Source organism: Balaenoptera acutorostrata, chromosome 1 (genome assembly GCF_949987535.1).
Source record: "Balaenoptera acutorostrata chromosome 1, mBalAcu1.1, whole genome shotgun sequence".
NCBI lineage: Eukaryota > Metazoa > Chordata > Mammalia > Artiodactyla > Balaenopteridae > Balaenoptera > Balaenoptera acutorostrata.
In genome coordinates, this window is record NC_080064.1 from 130,408,704 (window position 1) to 130,433,171 (window position 24,468).

General features: G+C 38.0%; 1 protein-coding gene across 2 annotated transcripts in view; it reads right to left on the reverse strand.

Moving 5' to 3' along the window:
* F5 (coagulation factor V) overlaps positions 1–24,468 on the reverse strand; it is an 81,464-nt gene that overhangs the window by 38,193 nt on the left and 18,803 nt on the right. For both annotated transcript variants that reach the window (XM_007172488.2, XM_057547202.1), the window contains exons 4-7: positions 9,561–9,773; positions 7,875–8,018; positions 5,252–5,473; positions 3,798–3,963 (exon numbers count right to left, since the gene is read on the reverse strand). In XM_007172488.2, coding sequence (XP_007172550.2) covers positions 3,798–3,963; positions 5,252–5,473; positions 7,875–8,018; positions 9,561–9,773 — 745 coding nt within the window. The remainder of the gene's footprint in view (positions 1–3,797; positions 3,964–5,251; positions 5,474–7,874; positions 8,019–9,560; positions 9,774–24,468) is intronic.

Sequence of the window (24,468 nt, forward strand, 5' to 3'; positions counted from 1 at the left end):
TGGAAGTTCCCTTGTATGTTATTTGTCATTTTTCCCTTGTTGCTTTCAATAATTTTTCTTTGTCTTTAATTTTTGTCAGTTTGATTACTGTGTGCCTCGGCACGTTTCTCCTTGTGTTTATCCTGTATGGGACTCTCTGCGCTTCCTGGACTTGGGTGGCTATTTCCTTTCCCATGTTAGGGAAGTTTTCGACTATAATCTCTTCAAATATTTTCTCTGGTCCTTTCTCTCTCTCTTCTCCTTCTGGTACCCCTATAATGCGAATGTTGTTATGTTTAATGTTGACCCAGAGGTCTCTTAGGCTGTCTTCATTTCTTTTCATTCTTTTTTCTGTATTCTGTTCTGCAGCAGTGAATTCCACCATTCTGTCTTCCAGGTCACTTATCCGTTCTTCTGCCTCAGTTATTCTACTAATGATTCCTTCTAGTGTATTTTTCATTTCAGTTATTGTATTGTTCATCTCTGTTTGTTTGTTCTTTAATTCTTCTAGGTGTGTGTTCTTTAATTTTTCTAGGTCTTTGTTAAACATTTCTTGCACCTTCTTGATCTTTGCCTCCATTCTTTTTCCGAGGTCCTGGATCATCTTTACTATCATTATTCTGAATTCTTTTTCTGGAAAGTTGCCTATCTCCACTTCATTTAGTTGTTTTTCTGGGGTTTTATCTTGTTCCTTTATTTGGTACATAGTCCTCTGCCTTTTCATTTTGTCTATCTTTCTGTGAATGTGGTTTTTGTTCCATAGGCTGCAGGATTGTAGTTCTTCTTGCTTCTGCTGTCTGCTCTCTGGTGCATGAGGCTCTCTTTCTTCTGTTTTAAATGTAGGCATTTATTACTATAGACTTCCCTCTTACAACTGCTTTTCTATATTCTATATATTTTAGTATGTTGTATTTCTGTTTTCATTTGTCTCAAGATATATTTTGATTTCCTATTTGATTTCTTCCTTGACCCATTGGTTGTTCAGGAGACTAGTATTTAATCCACATATTTGTGAATTTTTCAGTTTTCTTCTGTTACTGATTTGTAGTTTCATACCATTATGGTGAGAAAAGATACTTGATATTATTTTAATATTCTTAATTTGTTAAAACTTGTTTTGTGGACTAATATGTTATGAAGAATCCTAGAGAATATTCCAGGTGCACTTGAGAAGAATATGTATTCTGCTGTTGTTTGATGGAATGTTCTTTATTTGGATGGAATGTTCTTTATATGTCTGTTAGGTACACTTGTTCTACAGTGTTATTCAATTCCACTGCTTCCTTATTGATTTTATGTCTGGATAATTTATCCATTGAATAAAGTGTGGTATTAAAGTCCCCTACTATTATTGTATTGCTGTCTATTTTTCCCTGTAGTTCCGTTAATATTTGCTTCATATATTTAGGTGCTCTAATCTTGGGTGCATATATATTTATAATTGTTATAGTCTCTTGATTAATTGACCACTCTATCATTATATAGTGACCTTGTCTTTTTTATCCCTTCCCTTTTTTTTATGACTTTTTATTTTATGTTGGAGTATAGCTGATTAACAATATTGCAATAGTTTCAGGTGCACAGCAAATTGACTCAGACATACATATACATGTATCCATTAATCTGCAGGTGTCCTTAAAGCTAAAGTGATAAGTCTGCTATTGAAGCTCTCTATTGAATATTTTCAGTTCTGTTATTGCATTCTTCAGCTCTAGGATTTGTTTGGTTATTTTTTTATGGTTTCTATGTATTTATTAAATTTCTTATTTTGTTCATTTATTGTTTTCCTGATTTCATTTGATTACCTATCTGTGTTATCTTGTACCTCATTGAGCTTCTCTAAGATGATTATTTTTAATTCTTTGTCAGGCAATTTGTAGATCTCTATTTCTTTCACACTGGTTACTGGAGCTTTATTAGTTTCCTTTGGTGGTGTCATATTGCCTGATTCTTTGTGATTTGTGTAGCTTTGTTTTGGTGTTTGTGCATTTGATGGAGCAAACACCCCTTTCCAATCTTTACAGACAGGTTTTGGCAGGTAAAAACCTCTTGTCAGGTCTGCAGCCTGATGGAATTGCCTCTGGGATCACAGTTGAGTGAGGTTGGGACCAGGTCATGTGGTTGCTGCTGGGCCTGCAGCAGCATCTGTGGTTGGAAGGCCTTTTACCAGGGGCTCAGGTGGGCATAGACCCTGTCTGGTCCCTTGGAAAATGGAACTGCCTTCAGGACCTTGATCAGTAGAGCTGGCACTGGGATAACACTCTACTTCAAGGTCCACAATTGGGTTTGCAAATGGTAGGCCTGTTACCAAGTGTGTAGATGGGTGTGGCTCCCATCTGGCCCTTTGGAGGGCTCCCAGTGGGTCCCTGAGTGGGCAGAACTGCTCCTGAACTGCAGTTTTGAGGTCTGGAACTAGGTAACAGGGCTATTTCAAGATCTGTAGTGGGACCAAGGTCTGCAGGCCAGCCACCAGGGCCATGAGTGGATGTGACTCCCATCAGGTCCCTGGGCAGGCAAGACTACTCCTGGATCATGGCTGAGAGAAGGATGGAATTAGTTACAGGGCTGCTTCAAGATCCACAGTCAAACAGAGGTCTGCAGGTCAGCCTCCAGGGTCATGGACAGGCGTGACTCCTCCTGGGTTTCTTATCAGATGGTGCTGGTGGCAGGACCAAGGTTAAGTGGGGCTGTAGCTGAGTCCATAAGGGGAGGAGGCTATTTCCAGGTTTGTAACTGAATTACAGTTAGTGAACCAACCATCTGAGCATGGACTTGCCTTCTCAAAACGGTCCTCCTTGGTCTTGACTTCCACCGGGATTTTGCAAGTTCCTACTTTGATCCCAAAGCTCTCACAAAGTCACTTCTGTTTGTGGATGGCTGCCAAATTATCATTGCTGTGGGGGAATACAAGTGGGGGAATCTGCTATTCTACCTTCTTGCTCCCTTGACTTTTTAATTTAAAAATATCTCTTGGAGAACTTTTTATATTAGTATAGAGAGAGTTTTTGCATCCTCTTTAAAACAGATGCATAGTATTCCATTGTATGATGTACCATAACTTATTAATTTCCTATTGATGGACATTATGGGTTGTTTCCAATATTTTGCTGCAACAGTGCAGCACTGAACATCCTGTACACGTACCATTTCACCTGTATACAAGTATATCTATATAGTAAATTCCCAGAGTGAGATTGCTGGATCAAAAAATATATGCATTTATAATTTTATACACATTGCCAAATTATCCTCTAGAATGGCTTTTCCAGTTCGCTCTTCCACCAGCAATACATGATAGAGCTCGTTTCTCGCAGCCTTGCCAATACATTATGTCATCTAAACTTGAGAGTCTGATAGGTGAAAAATAGTATTTGAGAGAAGTTTAATTTACGTATTTCTCTTACTGTGAGTGAGCTTGAGTATTTTTCAAGTGTTTAAGAGCTATGTGCATTTCCAGTTTTCTTAATCCCACTCTCCCATTTCCTAATTTACAAAATAAGTAAAAGCTGTTTCTAACTTGTAGAGTTAAAGCAAAGCTCTTAGAAAGGTTTAACACAGTGCTTGGCAATAGGAAGCATTCAAGAAGTGGTAGCTGCTATTATTATTGCTGTTGTTACTACTACTACTATTATTATTTTTCTGAGTTCTCTTGAGGAGTTTGGAGTAATTTCAGATTGTTTTGGAAAAGAAAACCTGAATGAAATCCAATACATGCATTACCATGAAAGCTGTCAACTCATGACATTTCACCCCATGCATCTAGGACCCTATGGAAAATGTCTTGAATCTGCACAGTAGTAAGAACCCCTCAAACTCACTTGTCCATGTTTGCTGGTATTATAGGTGCATAGTCCCAAATGACTTCCTCCGCAGCAATGAAGTATTCCCATCTCTTAATGTGCCGCCTCTGGTCTCGAGTTAGTTTCTTAGGATTCCTGGTTTTCTTTGCACAGTTCTTAATGTCTATGTAAACCTGCATCCCAGCTGAGTTAGGACATAAAGACAATGAAAGAATCTGAGAGAAGAAATTAAGGCTGATAAAATGTACATCTTTTAAATAAATTTGTGGAAGTTTTCAATAATAACAGTGAAAGTAATGCTCATGCAACTTTTGAACATTTTGGTTTGAAGCTCTTTTAATACAGGGCAGAAGGAGCAAGAATAAAAAAGTGAGGGAAAGAGAGGATGGGTTAGAGGAAAAACTTGGAAAGCTATCCTTTGTTTCTTACCGGGGAGGAAAATTTCTTGAAATTTCCAGATCCTTAAAACCTTATGACTTAGGTCATGTCGATTTCTCATATTTCCTATAACCTCTTCCTTTTATTTGTAAAATGAAGATATTACTAGTGTGTACTGTATGAAATTGTTCTTAAAAACTAAATAAGATAATACAAAAAGCACTTAACCTCAATAATGTTAGTTTTGCTGTTGTTTCATTAGTATTTGGGGCTCTATCTTCCAGGGATATTGTGACAATTTCATTACTTCTAATATAATTTTGACTGCTTAGTGTGAACAAAAAATGAAATGATCCCATAAAGTGTCTCTTTTTTATATTTCTTGCTTTTATACACATTATTTTGGTAACACAATGATTTCCTATAGTGATATTTACTTATATTTACAGGAACCCTCCTCCTAACTGTTTTAAAGCAACAATGTGTAATAGACCGTTAGTTATTTTGTTTAACTGATACCATATAACAACCTAGGCTGATTTTTTTCCCCCACTAGAATTCACTGATGTCCTTTAAAGCTCACTCCTCAGTTGGTTAGATACTATGTTTTTTCTATTCAACACACATCCACTGAGTTCCTCTTTGGGCCAGGCTCTGTGCTCATCTTGTTATGAAAGACAACTTTTTCATGTTAAAACTTTTACACTTTCGGTAACTTGGTGCTTCTATAAATTTACAGAAGTTTGAGCAGTTCCAATACTAGTTCTTTTCCTTTAGCTGCATATTAAATAGCCCAAGAAAGAATATCTCTATGTATGTTTTTGTTTCCTTCCTCCTTTCTCCTTTCAAGGAAGTAGAGACCTCTTCGGCTTTTGCATCATTTTAAAAAATCTTTGTCAATTTCTCTACTTCCTCCATCCCCAACTAACGAGCTATAAGTCTAAGAGCAAAGTATCTAAATTCTGCTCTCAAGGACTAAGGAATGTATGTCTGGAGTGTGGATGGCTTGCAAAAGCAAAGGAAAATGAGGGAGTTAGTGCCTAGGAAGAAAGGATCCTACATTTGTAAGCAAGACTGTTGGAAGAATTTCTTGCCTTGAAAATGTTTTGGGATGAGCGAAGATATGACCCACTTTCCCTCTAGGCTCACGGTCATGTTTGCAGTTGTGGACGTAGCACTGACGAGAGTGATGGCTGAGATCTTATGATGGTTCTCCTCCAGGACCTGGCCGTTGAAATGAATGGAGAACAGTTCTGGCCCAGAGCTCATTCCAATCAGATGCCAACTGATGTGATCATGGGCACAAACTGTTATATCTGAGGGAGAGAGAGAGAGATGGGGGCCAAAACAGGCAGTCAGCAGTCTGTGATAAAAAATTCACTCACCAGATACGTACTGAGCACCTGCTTTGCATCAGGCATTGTGCAAGGTTCCGGGGGGTATAGACACTCCCATTTTTGTTCCTGCCCTAGAAAAGCAGACATCTGAGTGGTGGGCAAACAAGCAGTCACAACTCATTGCAATAAGTGGTACTATAGAGCCCAGAGATGGAGGACATTAGTTTAGAAACACAGGGATTGCTAAGGCCAAGGAGAGAAGAAAGTAGGTGACCAACCATCCTGATTTACTGAGGACTGAGGGGTTTCCCAGGAGGCAGGATTTTCAGTATTAGAATTGAGAAAGTCCTGGGCAAGCCTGAGTAGTTGGTCACTCTAATACCAATCGGGGCTTAGCTGGAGGGAGTTGCCAGAGCCTCCAATAGGGCTGAGTTTAAGGGCCTAAACCTCTAATCCTAAAAGGGCTTGATCCTACCAGGAAGAAGATGTGAAGATGCTTTAAGGATTTTATACTGTTTCTTTACCCACTGGTTGATTGTTTTAATGACAAGGCAGTGAGTTACTGTGTGGGTTATAGGATCTCCTTAAAATGCAGTGGACAAATCCTCAGTATACTGGGTCACTGGGAGCGTTTCATGGATGGAGTAATGAGAACTGAGTACAAAAGCTGTTTGGCTCCTTCTTGCTCCCACAGTGACTCAGAAAATGCTGATTTGCTCTATAGGAGATTCTAACCTCTGGCTTCTATCCTTGGCTTGGGTTTTAAATTTCAGATCTATAATCACTCGATACTAGATCTTGGAGCCATGAATCAGTCCCTTACCCAAAGAGGGGCTAAGGGCTTGTCTTTTTTAGACCACTGTAACAAGGCCAATTCCTAGTATCACAGGTGAGAACAAGAAGCTGGAAGGTAGGAGGCTTTGGTGGAAGAATTTATCTGCCTCCAATCAATGCTTATATTGGGTTGAGCATTTCATACATCTGTATTAGCGTTTATCATATTTATTCAATTTATACTGCCCCATAAGGCAGTTTTACAAGCATTAACTTTTCTCAGTTTCTACTACCAGCTACTTTCTACCCCAGCTACTCTGTCTATTTCAACTATAAATTCATAAATTCTATGCCCTGATAGAGTTATCAATTTTTATGTTTTCATATGGGTTATTTTGGCTTCTCCTTCTCTATATTTAGACAGATGATTTACTTTGCCGGGACACAGATACAATTTCTCTTTTGACCACTCCTCTCTAAGGCCCGTAGTATTAGACATGCTATGTTATCTGTAAAAAAATTCTTAAACACCCTCTGCACCAGGATAGATGATTAACCCATTTTTTCACGAAAGCACATTGAGACAACTAACTGCTAAAAGCCACACTAAGGTAGAGAAGTGAGCAAGGTGTGAACTCAGATATGCTAACTCAGTTAACTAAGTTTTTAAACTCTGAATCAAAACCCAGGGTCATCTTAGTATATTTGTAATGACCCGGGTGGGAAGATAGAATCAAATGAAATGGAATACAATTTAAAAGCAATGTCCAGACCTCAACTCTTGACAAGTTTTATTTTTAGTAAGAGAAGCCATTTGTGATTTTCAGATATAGAGAACAGCCTCTATATAGAGCCTCTATACAGAGAAACTTAGTGTTTTGAAGCATAGTTTATTTAGTAAAGTAATATTTTCATTTTTCCCATTTTTCCCCCACAGGATCTTTGGTTCTAGGTCATTTCCATCAGAGAGAATTAGAAGTGGTTTAGGTGGGGATCAGTTTTTTTTTCTCTTAACAATTGTTATGATTTTGCTTTTTCACAAGAGTCTACATGTAAATAAAAAGAGAAAAACATCCCATATGCCATTGAATATTACTCATCCATCATCTTTTGAAATGCTAGTAGTATTTTTGTATGTTGGATATTTCTCCTAATCTCCTGTTCATCTTCACTGTAAATGTCTTCATTGCATTCTTCCTGCTGACCCTTCCTGCTGAGGATTAGCCTTGAACTCTGTTTTGTAGGGCTTCCTCTCTGGAAGAAAACATGGTCACCAAGCAGCAGGGACCACACAACTCACTGAAGGAGACTAAGCTGATATCCTGGATGTCTTCCTGGAGATGTAGGCCAAGGTGAAACCTGCTCAGAGCACTACATGTAATAAGACTGCACGCTGCTTCTCTTGGGTAGCTTCTAATTTGTCTGTTGTACTTGCTAGTTAAAAAAAAAAAAAGATTAAACCTTGAGAACCACTGAACCAGATTACATCACCTTTCAGATTAGGAGTTAAAAAATAGTGAGTATGGTCAACTACCTTAGTGCCTTTAGGAAAACAATGAGATCAATGCTTCAACTATTTTTGGATAGTACACAGCCCATGTGTTACCTGGCATTGTCCCATTCACATAGCCGTTGACTGTGTACATTAGGGATGATGTCTGGTTCCAGCTTTTACTTTCATCAAACACAGCAAACATCAGTACATGTTGCTTGTCAAACATCTTCTGTATCCCATCCTCAGTTAGGGTGCCTGTGAAAAAAGACATACTTTTAATAGCATCCCAGATAGAAGGCTCTCATTAGCTATTCCTAGATAACAGAGTTTAAGATAAGCAGCCAACCATAATGATGTCAACTGTAAAATGTTCTTATAAAAATAGCATCTATCAAGTAATAATGATTGAAGGCTTATTAAAATCCTGGTGCCACCTTGTTTTTTCTGGCACCTGATAGCCTCGAGGAATGGGGCTTTAAAAGTAAATTTGATCTGGCACAGAGAGAAAACATTTGGTGACTGTCAAGGCTTTAGTAAAAGTATCCATTTCTTCCAGTGTCAATAAGTCAATGCAGGGACTTCCCTGGTGGTGCAGTGATTAAGAATCCACCTGCTAATGCAGGAGACACGGGTTCGAGCCCTGGTCCGGGAAGATCCCACATGTCGTGGAGCAACTAAGCCCATGCACTACAACTACTGAGCCTGCACTCTAGAGCCCGTGAGCCACAACTACTGAGTCCATGCGCCTAGAGCCCGTGCTCCACAAGAGAAACCACCACAATGAGAAGCCCGCGCACCGCAATGAAGAGTAGCCCCCGCTCGCCGCCAACTAGAGAAAGCCCGCGCACAGCAATGAAGACCCAACGCAGCCAAAAATAAATAAATAAATTTATATAAAAAAAAAATAATGCATAGGTACTGTATCTCATTTGGTAAAAGCATCACACTCCAAGTTTAATATAGCCATCTTGTAATGGGACACTAGAGAATTGGTTGAGAGGGTCAAGATTAATCCACTCTCATGAGTAAAAAATGCACCTGATAGTAAAATGAAAGAAGAGACTTTTATAAGTTTAAAATTTTTTCGGTGTCATCACAGTATCTTCTCTATACCAGGCAATGAAAATATGTATTTGTATAGTGAATAAATGAATTAGGAATGTATGTAGGTATGGTATGCGTGTATGTATAGACAGATGGTGAATCCATCACATTATCTCCCACAGTGCAGTTTGTTGTGGTTGTTTGTTTTAATGAAAGATGGGATGAATTTGCTTGGGGTAAAATAAAAGTCCAAGCTTGCTCCTAAGAAGCCCAGCCAATGAAATTTCTTATAAAGTCAGTTGAGTGTGTTTGAAACCTACCACTCAAAGTGTTCAGCTTGTTTACAAGAAAGGAACCTGGAGTTTTGTGTGTTTATAGACCAAATGACCAACCCAAACCTCAGATATATTACTCAAAGTTCTTTCCAAGTACTCTTAGCAGGTACGGACTGCTGTATACTTTCAAAAATACTTGGCCTTGAGGTAAATGTTACGGATCATATGGGCATGGCAGCAGAACATACTCTCAGACAGAGATTTACTTGGGAGAGACTCCCAGGACCGAGATGAAGGAGGGGTTGAAGAAACAGAGGAAGATTGCAAATCCTCAAATACCAATGTCAAACGATGATCTGGTTTCTGCACCCTTCTCTGCTTGATTTACAAAAAGATACCAAGACACTCTCAAGCATCATTCCATTATAGTATCTTTACCAATCCAACATCTTTGCTGTTTTGATTTTTTTTTTTTTACCTTTCTTACAAATAAGCAGAGGTCCAATCAGTCCAGAGTTGAAGTCATGTACCAGATTTTCATAGGAGTAATAGATATATGTGAGGCACGGAGGGTCATCGTGGGTGGGCCCACTGTCCTCACTGATATTCCACTCATAGGTGTATTCTTGGCCCGGAGCTACAGAATCATCCATCTTCTCCACAGGGAATGTGTGGTCAGGGTAAGAAGCACCTGGAGATGTAAAAGCCATGAAAACATCTGGATAGTTTCTGAGAACAACCTTTTCATCACTCTCAAGTCTGGGGGAACATAAGTTCTCTATGAAGATATATATGCCTTTCTATAGAAAGCTGTCATTATTTGGAAAGATTCACATATATCCACTTCTATGTCTATGTAATTATAAAGGCTTTGATCCATGGTGATCTGAAGTGAACAAGAAATGTTACTAGTACATTATTTAAAGTTTAGCAAGTTAATTTTCCAGAGTATCTAAATAATTATTAGTTAAATATAATCAGATAAGTGAATCACCTTTGATCAGAAAATCATCTCAGAATATGAAGATGGGTTATATCTTCTCTGTGATGCATGACAATACATCTTTTTTTTTAATTTTTATATTTTTTATTGAAGTACAGTTGACTTACAGTGTTGTGTTAGTTTCTGATATACAGCAAAGTGATTCAATTATATAGCTATATCTATATCTTCTTTTATATATTATTTTCCATTATCATTTATTACAGGATATTGAATATAGTTCCCTGTGCTATACAGTAGGAGCTTGTTGCTTATCTATTTTATATATAGCAGTTTGTATCTGCTAATCACAAACACCTAATTTATCCCTCTCCCATCCCCTTTCCCCTTTGGTAACCATAAGTTTGCATTCTATGTCTGTGATCTGTTTCTGTTTTGTAAATAAGTTCATTTGTATCATATTTCAAATTCCACATATAAGTGATATCATATATTTGTCTTTCTCTGTCTGACTTCACTTAGTACAATAATCTCTAGGTCCATCCATGTTGCTGCAAATGGCATTATTTCATTCTTTTTTATGGCTGAGTAGTATTCCATTGTGTATATATACCACATCTTCTTTATCCATTCATCTGTCAATGGACATTTAGGTTGCTTCAGTGTCTTGGCTATTGTAAATAGTGCTGGTATGAACATTGGGGTATATGTATCTTTCCAGATTAGAGTTTTGTCCAGATATATGCCCAGGAGTGGGATTACTGGATCATATGGCAACTCTATTTTTAGTTTTCTGAGGAACCTCCATTCTGTTTCCATAGTGGCTGCACCTATTTATGTTCCCACCAACAGTGTAGGAGGGTTCCCTTTTCTCCACACCCTCTCCAGCATTTGTTATTTGTAGGCTTTTAAATGATGCCATTCTGACTGTTGTGAGGTGATATCTCATTGTAGTTTTGATTTTCATTTCTCTAATAATTAGCAATGTTGAGCATCTTTTCATGTGCCTGTTGACCATCTTGTATGTCTTCTTTGGAATAGAAGTGTCTATTCAGGTCTTCTGTCCATTTTTAATTGGGTTGTTTGGTTTTTTTTTTTGTTCTTGTTGTTGCTGTTATTGAGTTGTATGAACTGTTAGCACATTTTGGAGATTAAGTCCTTGTTGGCCACATCGTTTGCAAATATTTTCTCCCAGTCTGTAGGTAAGATATCTTATATTTAATCGCCTGTTAGCATGGGTTTAAGTGGTTGTAAGTACACTCAGATCTGTTTATATATTGTTTTGCTCTGTATTTCATGTCTTCTTTCCAACTGATGCTACCCTTAGCCCTGTTTTATCAGTTTATCACACCTCCACCATCTGATTATCCCAACTCTTTCCCCAGAGTCTTAAAGTCTATCCTATATGCAGTCTAATTGTCCTTGTATAAAATATATCTACCGGGGTTTCCCTGGTGGCGCAGTGGTTGAGAATCTGCCTGCCAATGCAGGGGACACAGGTTCGAGCCCTGGTCTGGGAAGATCCCACATGCCACGGAGCAACTAGGCCCATGAGCCACAATTACTGAGCCTGCGCGTCTGGAGCCTGTGCTCCGCAGCAAGAGAGGCCGCGATAGTGAGAGGCCCGCGCACCCCGATGAAGAGTGGCCCCACTTGCCACAACTAGAGAAGGCCCTCGCACAGAAATGAAGACCCAACACAGCCATAAATAAATAAATAAAAGACTTTCTCTCTCTAAAAAAAAAAAAATGTATATATATATATATATATATATATGTATCTACCGTCTGAAGTTTACATGCCTTACTTTGGTCCTTTGTGTACCCAAAGGCCCACTAGTAACACTTTCATGTGTATTCAACTTTCCCTACTGGTGGGAGACGGGGGAGGATAGAGAAATGGTCTTCCTTATTGAAGAAAGGGAACTGTGATGCTGAAGAGTAAAAGCGGTGCAGAGGGTTGGGTGGGGCTTTCAACAACAAAGAGAAGATGTGGCCAGAGATGGAGCAAGTGAGGTCAGGAAGGGCAGAGGTCATTGTCATGGATAGCAAGTGGGAAGGGCAGTTTCTTCTGAGGCATTCCTCATTTAATTAGGTGAAAGTTTCACATCACTGGCTGGTGCCAGAATTTCTCTTTAGGATACAGTTATCTTTGTTTAGTACAACAGTCAATAAATTTCTTGAGGTGGAAGGTAAGACCATCAGACTGTAGATGTGGGCAGAAAATAAGGATCAGAAAAAAGGGCTAAAATGTTTTACATAATGGAGTAAAGGGCCAGTGGAAACTACTCTTACTGAAGTGACTGTAGTTTTTGAAAACAAATGGTTAGTTTCTTTTCTTCCCTTTCCTCCTCCCTGTTCCTTTTCTTCTCCTCTTTATTCCTCCCCACTTCTTTCTCTCTCTCTCTCTCTCACTCGGTCCCCCTTCCTTTCATCATCTTTATTAAGGTATAAGTTACAAACAATACAATTCACCAATTTTAAGTACAATATTTGCTGAATTTTGACAAATAAGTACAGTTCTATAGCTACCATCACTATTGAGGTACAGAAGATTTCCATCACTCCAAAAAGTTTCCATGTGCCATTTGTAGCCATACCTTCCCCTGTTCTCTGGACACATGCAACCGCTGATTTACTTTCTGTCACTATGTTTTACTTTCCTATATTGTCATATAAATGGAATGACACATCCATTGTGTTTGATTATAGTTAGTTAGTATGGTATACCTTCAATCCTTTACTTTTTATCTTTAACGTGGATTTCTTGAGTTCAGCATAAAGTTGGGTGTTGCTTTTTATTCAATCTTAAAATCTCTTAGTTGTCGTGTTCTTCCCATTTGCTTTTAATGTAATTATTGATATGGTTGGGTTTAAATCTACCATTCTGCTATAGTTTTCTATTTGTCCATCTGGCTTTTATTCATTATTTTCTTTTCTTTCCTACTTTCTTTTGGATTAATTGAGTTTTTTTTTTTTTTTTTTTTAATTTTTGGCTGTGTTGGGTCTTCGTTGCTGTGCGCGGGCTTTCTCTAGTTGTGGCGAGCGGGGGCCACTCTTCATCGCGGTGCGCGGGCCTCTTACTGTCGCGGCCTCTCTTGTTGCGGAGCACAGGCTCCAGACGCACAGGCTCAGTAGTTGTGGCTCACGGGCCTATTTGCTCCATGGCATGTGGGATCTTCCCAGACCAGGGCTCGAACCTGTGTCCCCTGCATTGGCAGGCAGATTCTCAACCACTGCGCCACCAGGGAAGCCCAGTATGTTTTATGTTTCCTTTTTATCTCCACTATTGGTTTGTTAGCTTTGCTTTGTTTTATTGGCAATGCCCTTCAGCTTACAAAATACAACTTTAACTTATCATAGTCTACCTTCAAATAATCTTATACCATTTTACTTATATTATAAGAAACTTGCAATAGTATATTTCCATCTTCCCCCTCCCAGCCTTTGTGCTATGGTTGTCATCCATTTCACTTCTACATATATAATATACCCCAAAATAAACTGTCGTTATTTTTTGCTTTCCAGTTTAGATAATCAGTTATCTTTTTAAGAGATTAAAAATGAAGAAAAATTTTCTCCATACTTACCCATTTCTGGAATTTTTATCCCTTCTTGTGGCCCCAAATATCTCTCTGATATAATCTTTTTCTGCCTAAAGTACTTCTTTTAACATTTTTTTTTCCTGGTCTGCTAATGAGAAATTGTTCCTGCTTTGTATGTCTAAAACAGTCTTTATTTTGCCTTCATTTTAAAAGAATATTTTTCCTTGGTGTAGAATGTCAAGTGGACAGATTGTCCCCATCCCCCACACCCAGTACTTTAAAGATGTCCCTAACTATCTTCTGGCTCGCGTTGTTTCTAATGATATCTGCTATCATTCTATGTTTTTTCCTCTGTGACTTTTTTTTTTAATTAATTAATTAATTAAATTTATTTTTTGGCTGCATTGGGTCTTCATTGCTGTATATAGGCTTTCTCTAGTTGCGATGAGCAGGGGCTACTCTTCGTTGCAGTGCGCGGGCTTCTCATTGCAGTGGCGCCTCTTGTTGCAGAGCACAGGCTCTAGGTGCACAGGCTCAGTAGTTGTGGCTCACGGGCTGTAGAGCACAGGCTCAGTAGTTGTGGCACACGGGCTTAGCTGCTCCACGGCATGTGAGATCTTCCCGGACCTGGGCTCGAACCCGTGTCCCCTGCATTGGCAGGTGGATTCTTAACCACTGCGTCACCAGGGAAGCCCCCTCTCTGTGACTTATTTCCTCTGACTGTTTTCAACATTTTCTCTTCTTCACTGGTTTTCAGCAATTTGATTATGATGTGCCTTGGTGTGGTTTTATTCATGTTTCTTCTTCTTGGTTTTGTTAAGCCTCCTGACTTTGTAGGTTTATAGTTTTCATCACAGTTTGAAAGTTTTCAGCCACTATTTCTTTGAATATTTTTTTCTGTCCCTTCCTTTTCTAGGATTCTAATTACAGTTTACCCTTGAACAACATGGTTTAAACTGTGCAGGTACACTTATACATGGTTTTTTTCAACAAATACATACTACACCATCCATGGTTGGTAGAATCTGCAGATGCAGAACCACAGATATAGAGGACAGACTAAAGTTACACATGGATTTTCGACTGTGTGAAGGGTTGGTGCCCCAATCCCCACATTGTTTAAGGGTTAACTGTACACATATGTCAGATCACTTGATATTGTCCCATAGTTCACTGAAGCTCTGTTCATTTTGTTCAGTCATTTTTATTTGCATGTTTTTATTTTGGATAGTTTCTATCGTTATGTATTAATGTTCTCTAATATTTCTTCTCCAGTGTCTAATGTGCTGTTAATCTCATCCAGTGTACTTACCATTTCAGCTATTGTATTTATCTATAGAGGTTCCATTTATGTTTGTTTTTTTTTTAACATTCCATCTCTCTCCTCATCATGCTCATACTCTTCTCTACCTTCTAGAACATATGGAGAATATGTATAAGGGCTATCTTAATGTCTTTGCTTGCTAGTACTATCATTTCTTTTTTAAAATTTAAATTTTATTTTAATATAGTTGATTCACAATGTTGTGTTAGTTTCAGGTGTGCAGCAGAGTGATTCAGTTATACATATACATATATTCATTCTTTTTTAGATTCTTTTCTCATATAGGTTATCCCAGAATATTGAGTAGAGTTCCCTGTGCTATACAATAGGTCCTTGTTGGTAATCTATCTTATATATAGTAGAGTGTGTATGTTCTTTTTCTGGATCTGTTTTTATTGATTGATTTTTTCCTTGATTAAGGGTAATGATTCTCCTGATTTTTTGAACACATTAATTTTTATTAACATTGTGAGTTTTACATGTTGGTTTTGGGATTTTGTTGCATTCTTGTAACAAGTATTGGATTTTATGCTGACACATAGTTCAGACGCTTGGAATCAATTTTATACTTTCAAGTCTTATTTTTAAAGCTTTGTCATCTCCTGAGTGGCCTATAGTCTAGACTAATTTTGTCCAACTTCTGTTCCTTCTGGTGATTCTACCCAGTACCCATTTATTAAGAGGTCTTTCCACTTTTGATGGTGGGAACATACACTATTCCTGACCCTGTGTGTGGTCTAGGGGTTGTTCTGTCTGTTTCTTTTTGGTGGTATTTACCTTACCATTAACACTTTCCTCACATACATGTGCATATTAGTACTTAGTTGAAGACTTGACAGGACCTCTCACTGGATTCGCAAGAGCTCTTTCTCTGTGGCTGTACCATTCTCTCTAGGACTCTGCCCTACAAATCACAGGTTCTAGACACTATGGCCTACCCAAAGTCTAAACTCTATTTCTTCAACTCAAAGAGACTTCTGGGCTCTGTTTGGGTTCACCCTCATTGTGCTGTGCCCTGGAAACTCTTTCCAGGCAGAGGGCTTACCTCATTTGTTGTTATTCCCTCATGGATCATTCTCTTGCATTGTCTATTGTTCAGTGTCTGAAAACTGTTTCATGTTATTTTGTCTGCCTGTCTAATTGTTAAGCAAAGGTTAAAAATATGGTCCCTCATGTCCAAAAGCCAGACTCTGAGATGTTGAATTTCTATAAGAAATAGTTTATGTTGTAGCAGTGTCAGCTACCCTTGTCTAATTGCACATCATCAGGAAAATCTATTCCACTCAGAAACACTCATGTGAATATGCATGGCATCAGCATACATTTGGGCTCTTCAGATGGGAGTGGGAAACAAGGCATATGCATCCATCAGCAATGGGGCATTTAGGCACTGCAGCAACATGCATTGCTGTACCACATGAGGTTCTGAGTATGGAAGTCATAAGGTAGAAGATTTGAATAGGTACGTCTAGATTCACTGACATGTTCTCCATAGGACACCATTCTATGTATGGAAGAGAATACAACCAAACTTGAAGTAATATTGTAGTCATGATTTCATTTGCTTTAGAGATAGGAAACAAAGATGGACTTTAATACCCTCAGAAGCTGCCAATTTATTGTAGATGATTAAGCTTAGAGCATAGGGGGAAAAAAAGACTAGTTATGGGTGGACCATAAAGTCTTTACTGAAGACAGGAGACTGAATCAGGTTACTATTAGGTCAACACAAATCCAACTGTGTCAACTTATTCCATCAAACTTTTGTCTTACCCACAGGATAAAGACTAAGTTTGTTACTATGGCAGCTGAAGTTATTCATGAGTTTGCCCAGTCTACCTATCCAGTATCATCTCCATTTGTATCTCTATGCCATGCATATTTTGTACTCCACAGCAATTTACTATGTCTAAAATATATTCCAAGTTTGCACTCTTCTCTGTATCTCTATAGGCATCACTCTAGGACAAGCCTAGACTCCAGAATTAGCCTGTTAACTGGTCACTGGGATTCTGGCATAAGAGGACCCTCATAATCTATTTCCCAGCCTGTAGACAGAATGATCCCTTAAAACCCCATATCTTACTTTGCCATGTTCCTGCTTAAAATCCTGACAATGGCCTCTTATTTCTCAAAATCCTTAACATCGACCACAGGTCCATTTATGATCTACCCCTACTTCTCTCTCCATTCTCAACATGTGTGACTTTTCCCCTTGTTTACTATGTATCAGTCACACTTGGGTCTCCTTTTAGTTTCCCAGAAATGCCAAGTTACATCCTAGCTCAGGGTCTTTGTAGATATTATTCCCTCTGCCTAGAGTGTTCTTCCTCTTTTTCTTCCTTTGGATAAATGTGTGCTCATCCTTCAGATGTCAAGTGTAAGCTTACTTCTTCCCTGATCTATGATTGTGCTGTTTTTTTTTTCTTTTACAGCACTCACCACAATTTATAATTAAGTATTGATATGTGTGAGATTATATGATTAATTTTATTTCTTCCTACTAGATAATAATTATTTGTACCATGCACATTTCTGTCACTAGAATATGAGCGACTCAAAGACAGGTGCTGGATTGTATTTGTCTTAGTATCTCTGGTGCCTTTCACAGTACCTAGCATGGAGAAGGTGCTCAATGAATGTTTATCGAACTCTTAAGATTTAAGGTCCTATGGTCTAGAAGCAAGGTCATAAAGTCTAAACTCATGTGTATGTTTGTTAGAATTGCATGGTATTAAAACATATTAAATGCCAACATTAACAATATGGAGATATTATATAAGAATCTGGTTGCTGGTTTCTCTTAAAGAATAACAACAACAACAAATAAAAACCTGGAGATCTGGTGACACTGGATCAAATTCCTCCATAGAATTCGGCTGGATCTGAGTCCTGGATGCCCCCTTCAGATAGGACACTAGCTATCTGATCACCAGTCCCTACTGGACTAAGTTTTTCATTGAATTACCCTCCTGGCTGCTGTAGGCATCTAAGTTTGTGACCCTTGTGCTAGTGAAAAGCTTAACACGGGACTCTGTTGTATCTTTTTTTTCCCCACAAAAGATATCCTTTTGACACTGATAACCAATATTTAATAGGCTGAACTTTCACTCCGTTGATAAAAGGATTTGAGTGTTAAAATTATCAGGAGCTGAGAAATGTTAAAAGCTGAAATAACTTCCTGTGAATAATAATATTATTCCAGTCTAAGTCAAAAAGAAAAAAGAGTATATGAGGAAGAGTCTCTGCTAATAAACACAATGAATTATCTCTGGAAAGTTGCAAAATAGCTTTGGTAGCAAAGCACAAACAGGACTGATAAGGAGATCTGCCCTCTCAGGTTAAACCTTGACTGTTGACTGGAATTCTCATGGCAAGTTGTTGACTAAAGCTATGTTGAATCAAGCATGATGACCTTTATTCAATGCTTCATGCTTTGTGATCTCATGAAGTTAAAAAATGATGTTTCTGGACGTAATACTTCCACTGTTCCAACTGTGATTCTACTATAGGAAATTCCTATAGTAGCAAATGGCATTCATAAGCTCTCAAAAGGACAAAATGTGATATTCTTTGTAGGGTGAGAGAGAACTTTTGAAGTTCTTCCTCTTTCTCTGGATAAACATATCCTATAGGTCAGTTTACTCATTCTCTGATCTCTGATATATATCATATAATTTCACAAATATTTAATTGAAAATTGTGATGATACTATAATTAAAATATTTGTGAAATTATATGATTAATGATACTTTTCCTGCTAGACTGTGGGAGAAAGTACATGAGTTTGCGGGCAAGAATTGAAATTTCTTGGTTGTACTACTTGCTAACTGTGTGAATTTGGGAAAATTTCTTAACCTCCCTTTCAGCCTCAGTTTTCTCATTCATAACTTAAGATAATATAATCATTTTCTAGCAATAATATTATCATTTTGATGGGTTCTGAGGACTGAAAACTATATGTAAAATGTCTGGCACCTAACCAATGCTATGGCAACCTGTGCTAATATACTTTAGTATTTTGGCTATTTCCTTTCCAAGCCATTTTTAAATTAACATAACCTCTTTCATTTATGAAGAAATGAACTTCATACTTCTGATATAATTTATCTTGTGTTCTTAATTTCTCTTAATACACGTGAGAAAGACTGAATCTATTCTAAAGGGGGTAAGAACTGGTAGTAAGATCAGGTAACTGCTCACAATCACTGACAAAATTAATACGTTTCAGAGCAGGTGGAAAATAACACATGGTCTCTACTTTCCAATCTGGTCCTCAGTCCCTCAGTTTAGTTCAGTAATGATCGTCATCATCATCATCTATGTTCCAGGCTCTGGGTTAGGTGCCAGGGCACAAATGTAAGGAAGACAGCTGGAGACCCTGAGGGGCTCACAGCCCAGTTAATAGTAAATTACATGCTGGTGCACTGGTTGTGATGGATTTCACTTCTAGATTTCTTCTAGGGCCACTTCAATGGAGAAGCCATAATCAGAACACATTGTTCAACTGTAATGAGAGCAACCAATATAATTTTCTAAGAATCACGTAAGAGGCTCTAACACATGCTAGATATAGCAGCGTAACCAATTATCCAACAATGTCAAACTTAATTTTAAATGGTGTTACATATCCAGGTTTATTTGAACACATAATGGTTTTTAATGTCTACCTCATCGACCACCGTAAATTACTGAGAATTTCACATTCACATGTTAATTAAACATAAGATAAAGAGACAGCAGAAGCAAGAAGAACTACAATCCTGCAGCCTGTGGAACAAAAACCACATTCACAGAAAGATAGACAAGATGAAAAGGCAGAAAGCTATGTACCAGATGAAGGAACAAGATAAAACCCCAGAAAAACAACCAAATGAAGTGGAGATAGGCAACCTTCCAGAAAAAGAATTCAGAATAATGATAGTGAAGATGATCCAGGACCTCGGAAAAAGAATGGAGGCAAAGATTGAGAAGATGCAAGAAATGTTTAACAAAGACCTAGAAGAATTAAAGAACAAACAAACAGAGATGAACAATACAATAATTGAAATGAAAACTACGCTAGAAGGAATCAATAGCAGAATAACTGAGGCAGAAGAACGGGTAAGTGACCTGGAAGACAGAATGGTGGAATTCACTGCTGCGGAACAGAATAAAGAAAAAAGAATGAAAAGAAATGAAGACAGCCTAAGAGACCTCTGGGACAACATTAAACGCAACAACATTCGCATTATAGGGGTCCCAGAAGGAGAAGAGAGAGAGAAAGGACCAGAGAAAATATTTGAAGAGATGATAGTCGAAAACTTCCCTAACATGGGAAAGGAAATAGCCACCCAAGTCCAGGAAGCGCAGAGAGTCCCATACAGGATCAACCCAAGGAGAAACACACCGAGACACATAGTAATCAAACTGTCAAAAATTAAGACAAAGAAAAATTATTGAAAGCAGTGAGGGAAAAATGACAAATAACATACAAGGGAACTCCCATAAGGTTAACAGCTGATTTCTCAGCAGAAACTCTACAAGCCAGAAGGGAGTGGCATGACATATTTAAAGTGATGAAAGGGAAGAAACTACAATCAAGATTACTCTACCCAGCAAGGATCTCATTCAGATTCGATGGAGAAATCTAAAGCTTTACAGACAAGGAAAAGCTAAGAGAATTCAGCACCACCAAACCAGCTCTACAACAAATGCTAAAGGAACTTCTCTAAGTGGGAAACACAAGAGAAGAAAAGGACCTACAACAACAAACCCAAAACAATTAAGAATGGTCATAGGAACATACATATCGATAATTACCTTAAACGTGAATGGATTAAACGCTCCAACCAAAAGACACAGGCTTGCTGAATGGATACAAAAACAAGACCCATATATATGCTGTCTACAAGAGACCCACTTCAGACCTAGGGACACATACAGACTGAAAGTCAGGGGATGGAAGAAGATATTCCATGAAAATGGAAATCAAAAGAAAGCTGGAGTAGCAATACTCATATCAGATAAAATAGACTTTAAAATAATGTTACAAGAGACAAGGAAGGACATTACACAATGATCAAGGGATCAATCCAAGAAGAAGATATAACAATTATAAATATATATGCACCCAACATAGGAGCACCTCAATACATAAGGCAACTGCTAACAGCTATAAAAGAGGAAATCAACAATAACACAATAATAGTGGGGGACTTTAACATCTCACTTAAACCAATGGACAGATCATCCAAAATTAAAATAAATAAGGAAACAGAAGCTTTATATGACACTATAGACCAGATAGATTTAATTGATATTTATAGGACATTCCATCCAAAAACAGGAGATTACACTTTCTTCTCAAGCGCGCATGGAACATTCTCCAGGATAGATCACATCTTGGGTCACAAATCAAGCCTCAGTAAATTTAAGAAAATTCAAATCATATCAAGCATCTTTTCTGACCACTACGCTCTGAGATTAGAAATGAATTATAGGGAAAAAAAACATTAAAAAACGCAAACACATGGAGGCTAAACAATACGTTACTAAATAACCAAGAGATCACTGAAGAAATCAAAGAGGAAATCAAAAAATACCTAGAGACAAATGACAAAACACGACGTTCTAAGAGGGAAGTTTATAGCTATGCAGCCTACTTCAAGAAACAAGAAAAATCTCAAATAAACAATCTAACCGTACACCTAAAGGAACTAGAGAAAGAAGAACAAACAAAACCCAAAGTTAGCAGAAGGAAAGAAATCATAAACATCAGAGCAGAAATAGATGAAATAGAAACAAAGAAAACAATAGCAAACATCAATAAAACTAAAAGCTGGTTCCTTGAGAAGATAAACAAAATTGATAAACCATTAGCCATACTCATCAAGAAAAAGAGGGAGAGGACTCAAATCAATAAAATTAGAAATGAAAAAGAAGTCACAGCAGACACCGCAGAAATACAAAGCATCCTAAGAGACTACTACAAGCAGCTCTATGCCAATAAAATGGACAACCTGGAAGAAATGGACAAATTCTTAGAAAGGTATAACCTTCCAAGACTGAACCAGGAAGAAATAGAAAATATGAACAGACCAATCACAAGTAATGAACTTGAAACTGTGATTAAAAATCTTCCAACAAACAAAAGTCCAGGACTGGACAGCTTCACAGGTGAATTCTATCAAACATTTAGAGAAGAGCTAACACCCAGCCTTCTCAAACTCTTCCAAAAAATGTCAGAGGAAGGAACACTCCCAAACTCATTCTATGAGGCCACCATCACAGTGATACCAAAACCAGACAAAGATACTACAAAAAAAGAAAATTACAGACCAATATCACTGATGAATATAGATGCAAAAATCCTCAACAAAATACTAGCAAACAGAATCCAACAACACATTAAAAGGATCATACACCATGATCAAGTGGGATTTATCCCAGGGATGCAAGGATTCTTCAATATATGCAAATCAATCAATGTGATACACCATATTAACAAATTGAAGAAGAAAAACCATATGATCATCTCAATAGATGCAGAAAAGGCTTTTGACAAAATTCAACACCCATTTATGATAAACACTCTCCAGAAAGTGGGCATAGAGGGAACCTCCCTCAACAGAATAAAGGCCATATATGACAAACCCACAGCAAACATCATTCTCAATGGTGAAAAACTGAAAGCATTTCCTCTAAGATCAGGAACAAGACAAGGATGTCCGCTCTTGCCACTATTATTCAACACAGCTTTGGAAGTCCTAGCCATGGCAATCAGAGAAGAAAAAGAAATACAAGGAATCCAAATTGGAAAAGAAGTAAAACTCTCACTGTTTGCAGATGACATGATACTATACATAGAGAATCCTAAAGATGCCACCAGAAAACTACTAGAGCTAATCGATGAATTTGGTAAAGTTGCAGGATACAAAATGAATGCACAGAAATCTCTTGCATTCCTATACACTAATGATGAAAAATCTGAAAGAGAAATTAAGGAAACACTCCAACACCATTGCAACAAAAAGAATAAAATACCTAGGAATAAACCTACCTAGGGAGACAAAAGACCTGTATGCAGAAAACTATAAGATACTGATGAAAGAAATTAAAGATGATACCAACAGATGGAGAGATATACCATGTTCTTGGATTGGAAGAATCAATATTGTGAAAATGACTACACTACCCAAAGCAATCTACAGATTCAATGCAATCCCTATCAAATTACCAATGACATTTTTTACGGAGCTAGAACAAAAAATCTTAAAATTTGTATGGAGACACAAAAGACCCCGAATAGCCAAAGCAGTATTGAGGGAAAAACACGGAGCTAGAGGAATCAGACTCCCTGACTTCAGCCTATACTATAAAGCTACAGTAATCAAGACAATATGGTACTGGCACAAAAACAGAAACATAGATCAATGGAACAAGATAGAAAGCCCAGAGATAAACCCATGTACCTATGGTCAACTAATCTGTGACAAAGGAGGCAAGGATATACAATGGAGAAAAGACAGTCTCTTCAATAAGCGGTGCTGGGAAAACTGGACAGCTACATGTAAAAGAATGAAATTAGAACACTCCCTAACACCATACACAAAAATAAACTCAAAATGGATTAGAGACCCAAATGTAAGACCGGACACTATCAAACTCTTAGAGGAAAACATAGGAAGAACACTCTTTGACATAAATCACAGCAAGATCTTTTTTGATCCACCTCCTAGAGTAATGGAAATAAAAACAAAAATAAACAAATGGGACCTAATGGAACTTAAAAGCTTTTGCACAGCAAAGAAAACCATAAATAAGACAAAATGACAACCCTCAGAATGGGAGAAAATATTTGCAAATGAAACAATGGACAAAGGATTAATCTCCAAAATATATAAACAGCTCATGCAGCTCAATATTATAAAAACAAACAACCCACTCCAAAAATGGGCAGAAGACCTAAATAGACATTTCTCCAAAGAAGACATACAGATGGCCAAGAAGCACATGAAAAGCTGCTCAACATCGCTAATTATTAGAGAAATGCAAATCAAAACTACAATGAGGTATCACTTCACACCAGTTAGAATGGGCATCATCAGAAAATCTACAAACAACAAATGCTGGAGAGGGTGTGGAGGAAAGGGAACCCTCTTGCACTGTTGGTGGGAATGTAAATTGATACACCCACTGTGGAGAACAGTATGGCGGTTCCTTAAAAAACTAAAAACAGAATTACCATATGACCCAGCAATCCCACTACTGGGCATATACCCAGAGAAAACCATAGTTCAAAAAGAAACATGCGGGACTTCCCTGGTGGCGCAGTGGTTAAGAATCCACCTGCCAATGCAGGGGACACGGGTTTGAGCCCTGGTCAGGGAAGATCCCATGTGTCGTGGAGCAACTAAGCCCGTGTGCCACAACTACTGAAGCCCGTGTGCCTAGAGCCTGTGCTCCACAGCAAGAGAAGCCACTGCAATGAGAAGCCTTGCACTGCAGCGAAGAGTAGCCCCCATTCACCACAACTAGAGAAAGCCTGTGCACAGTAATGAAGACCCAACATACCCATAAATAAATAAATAACT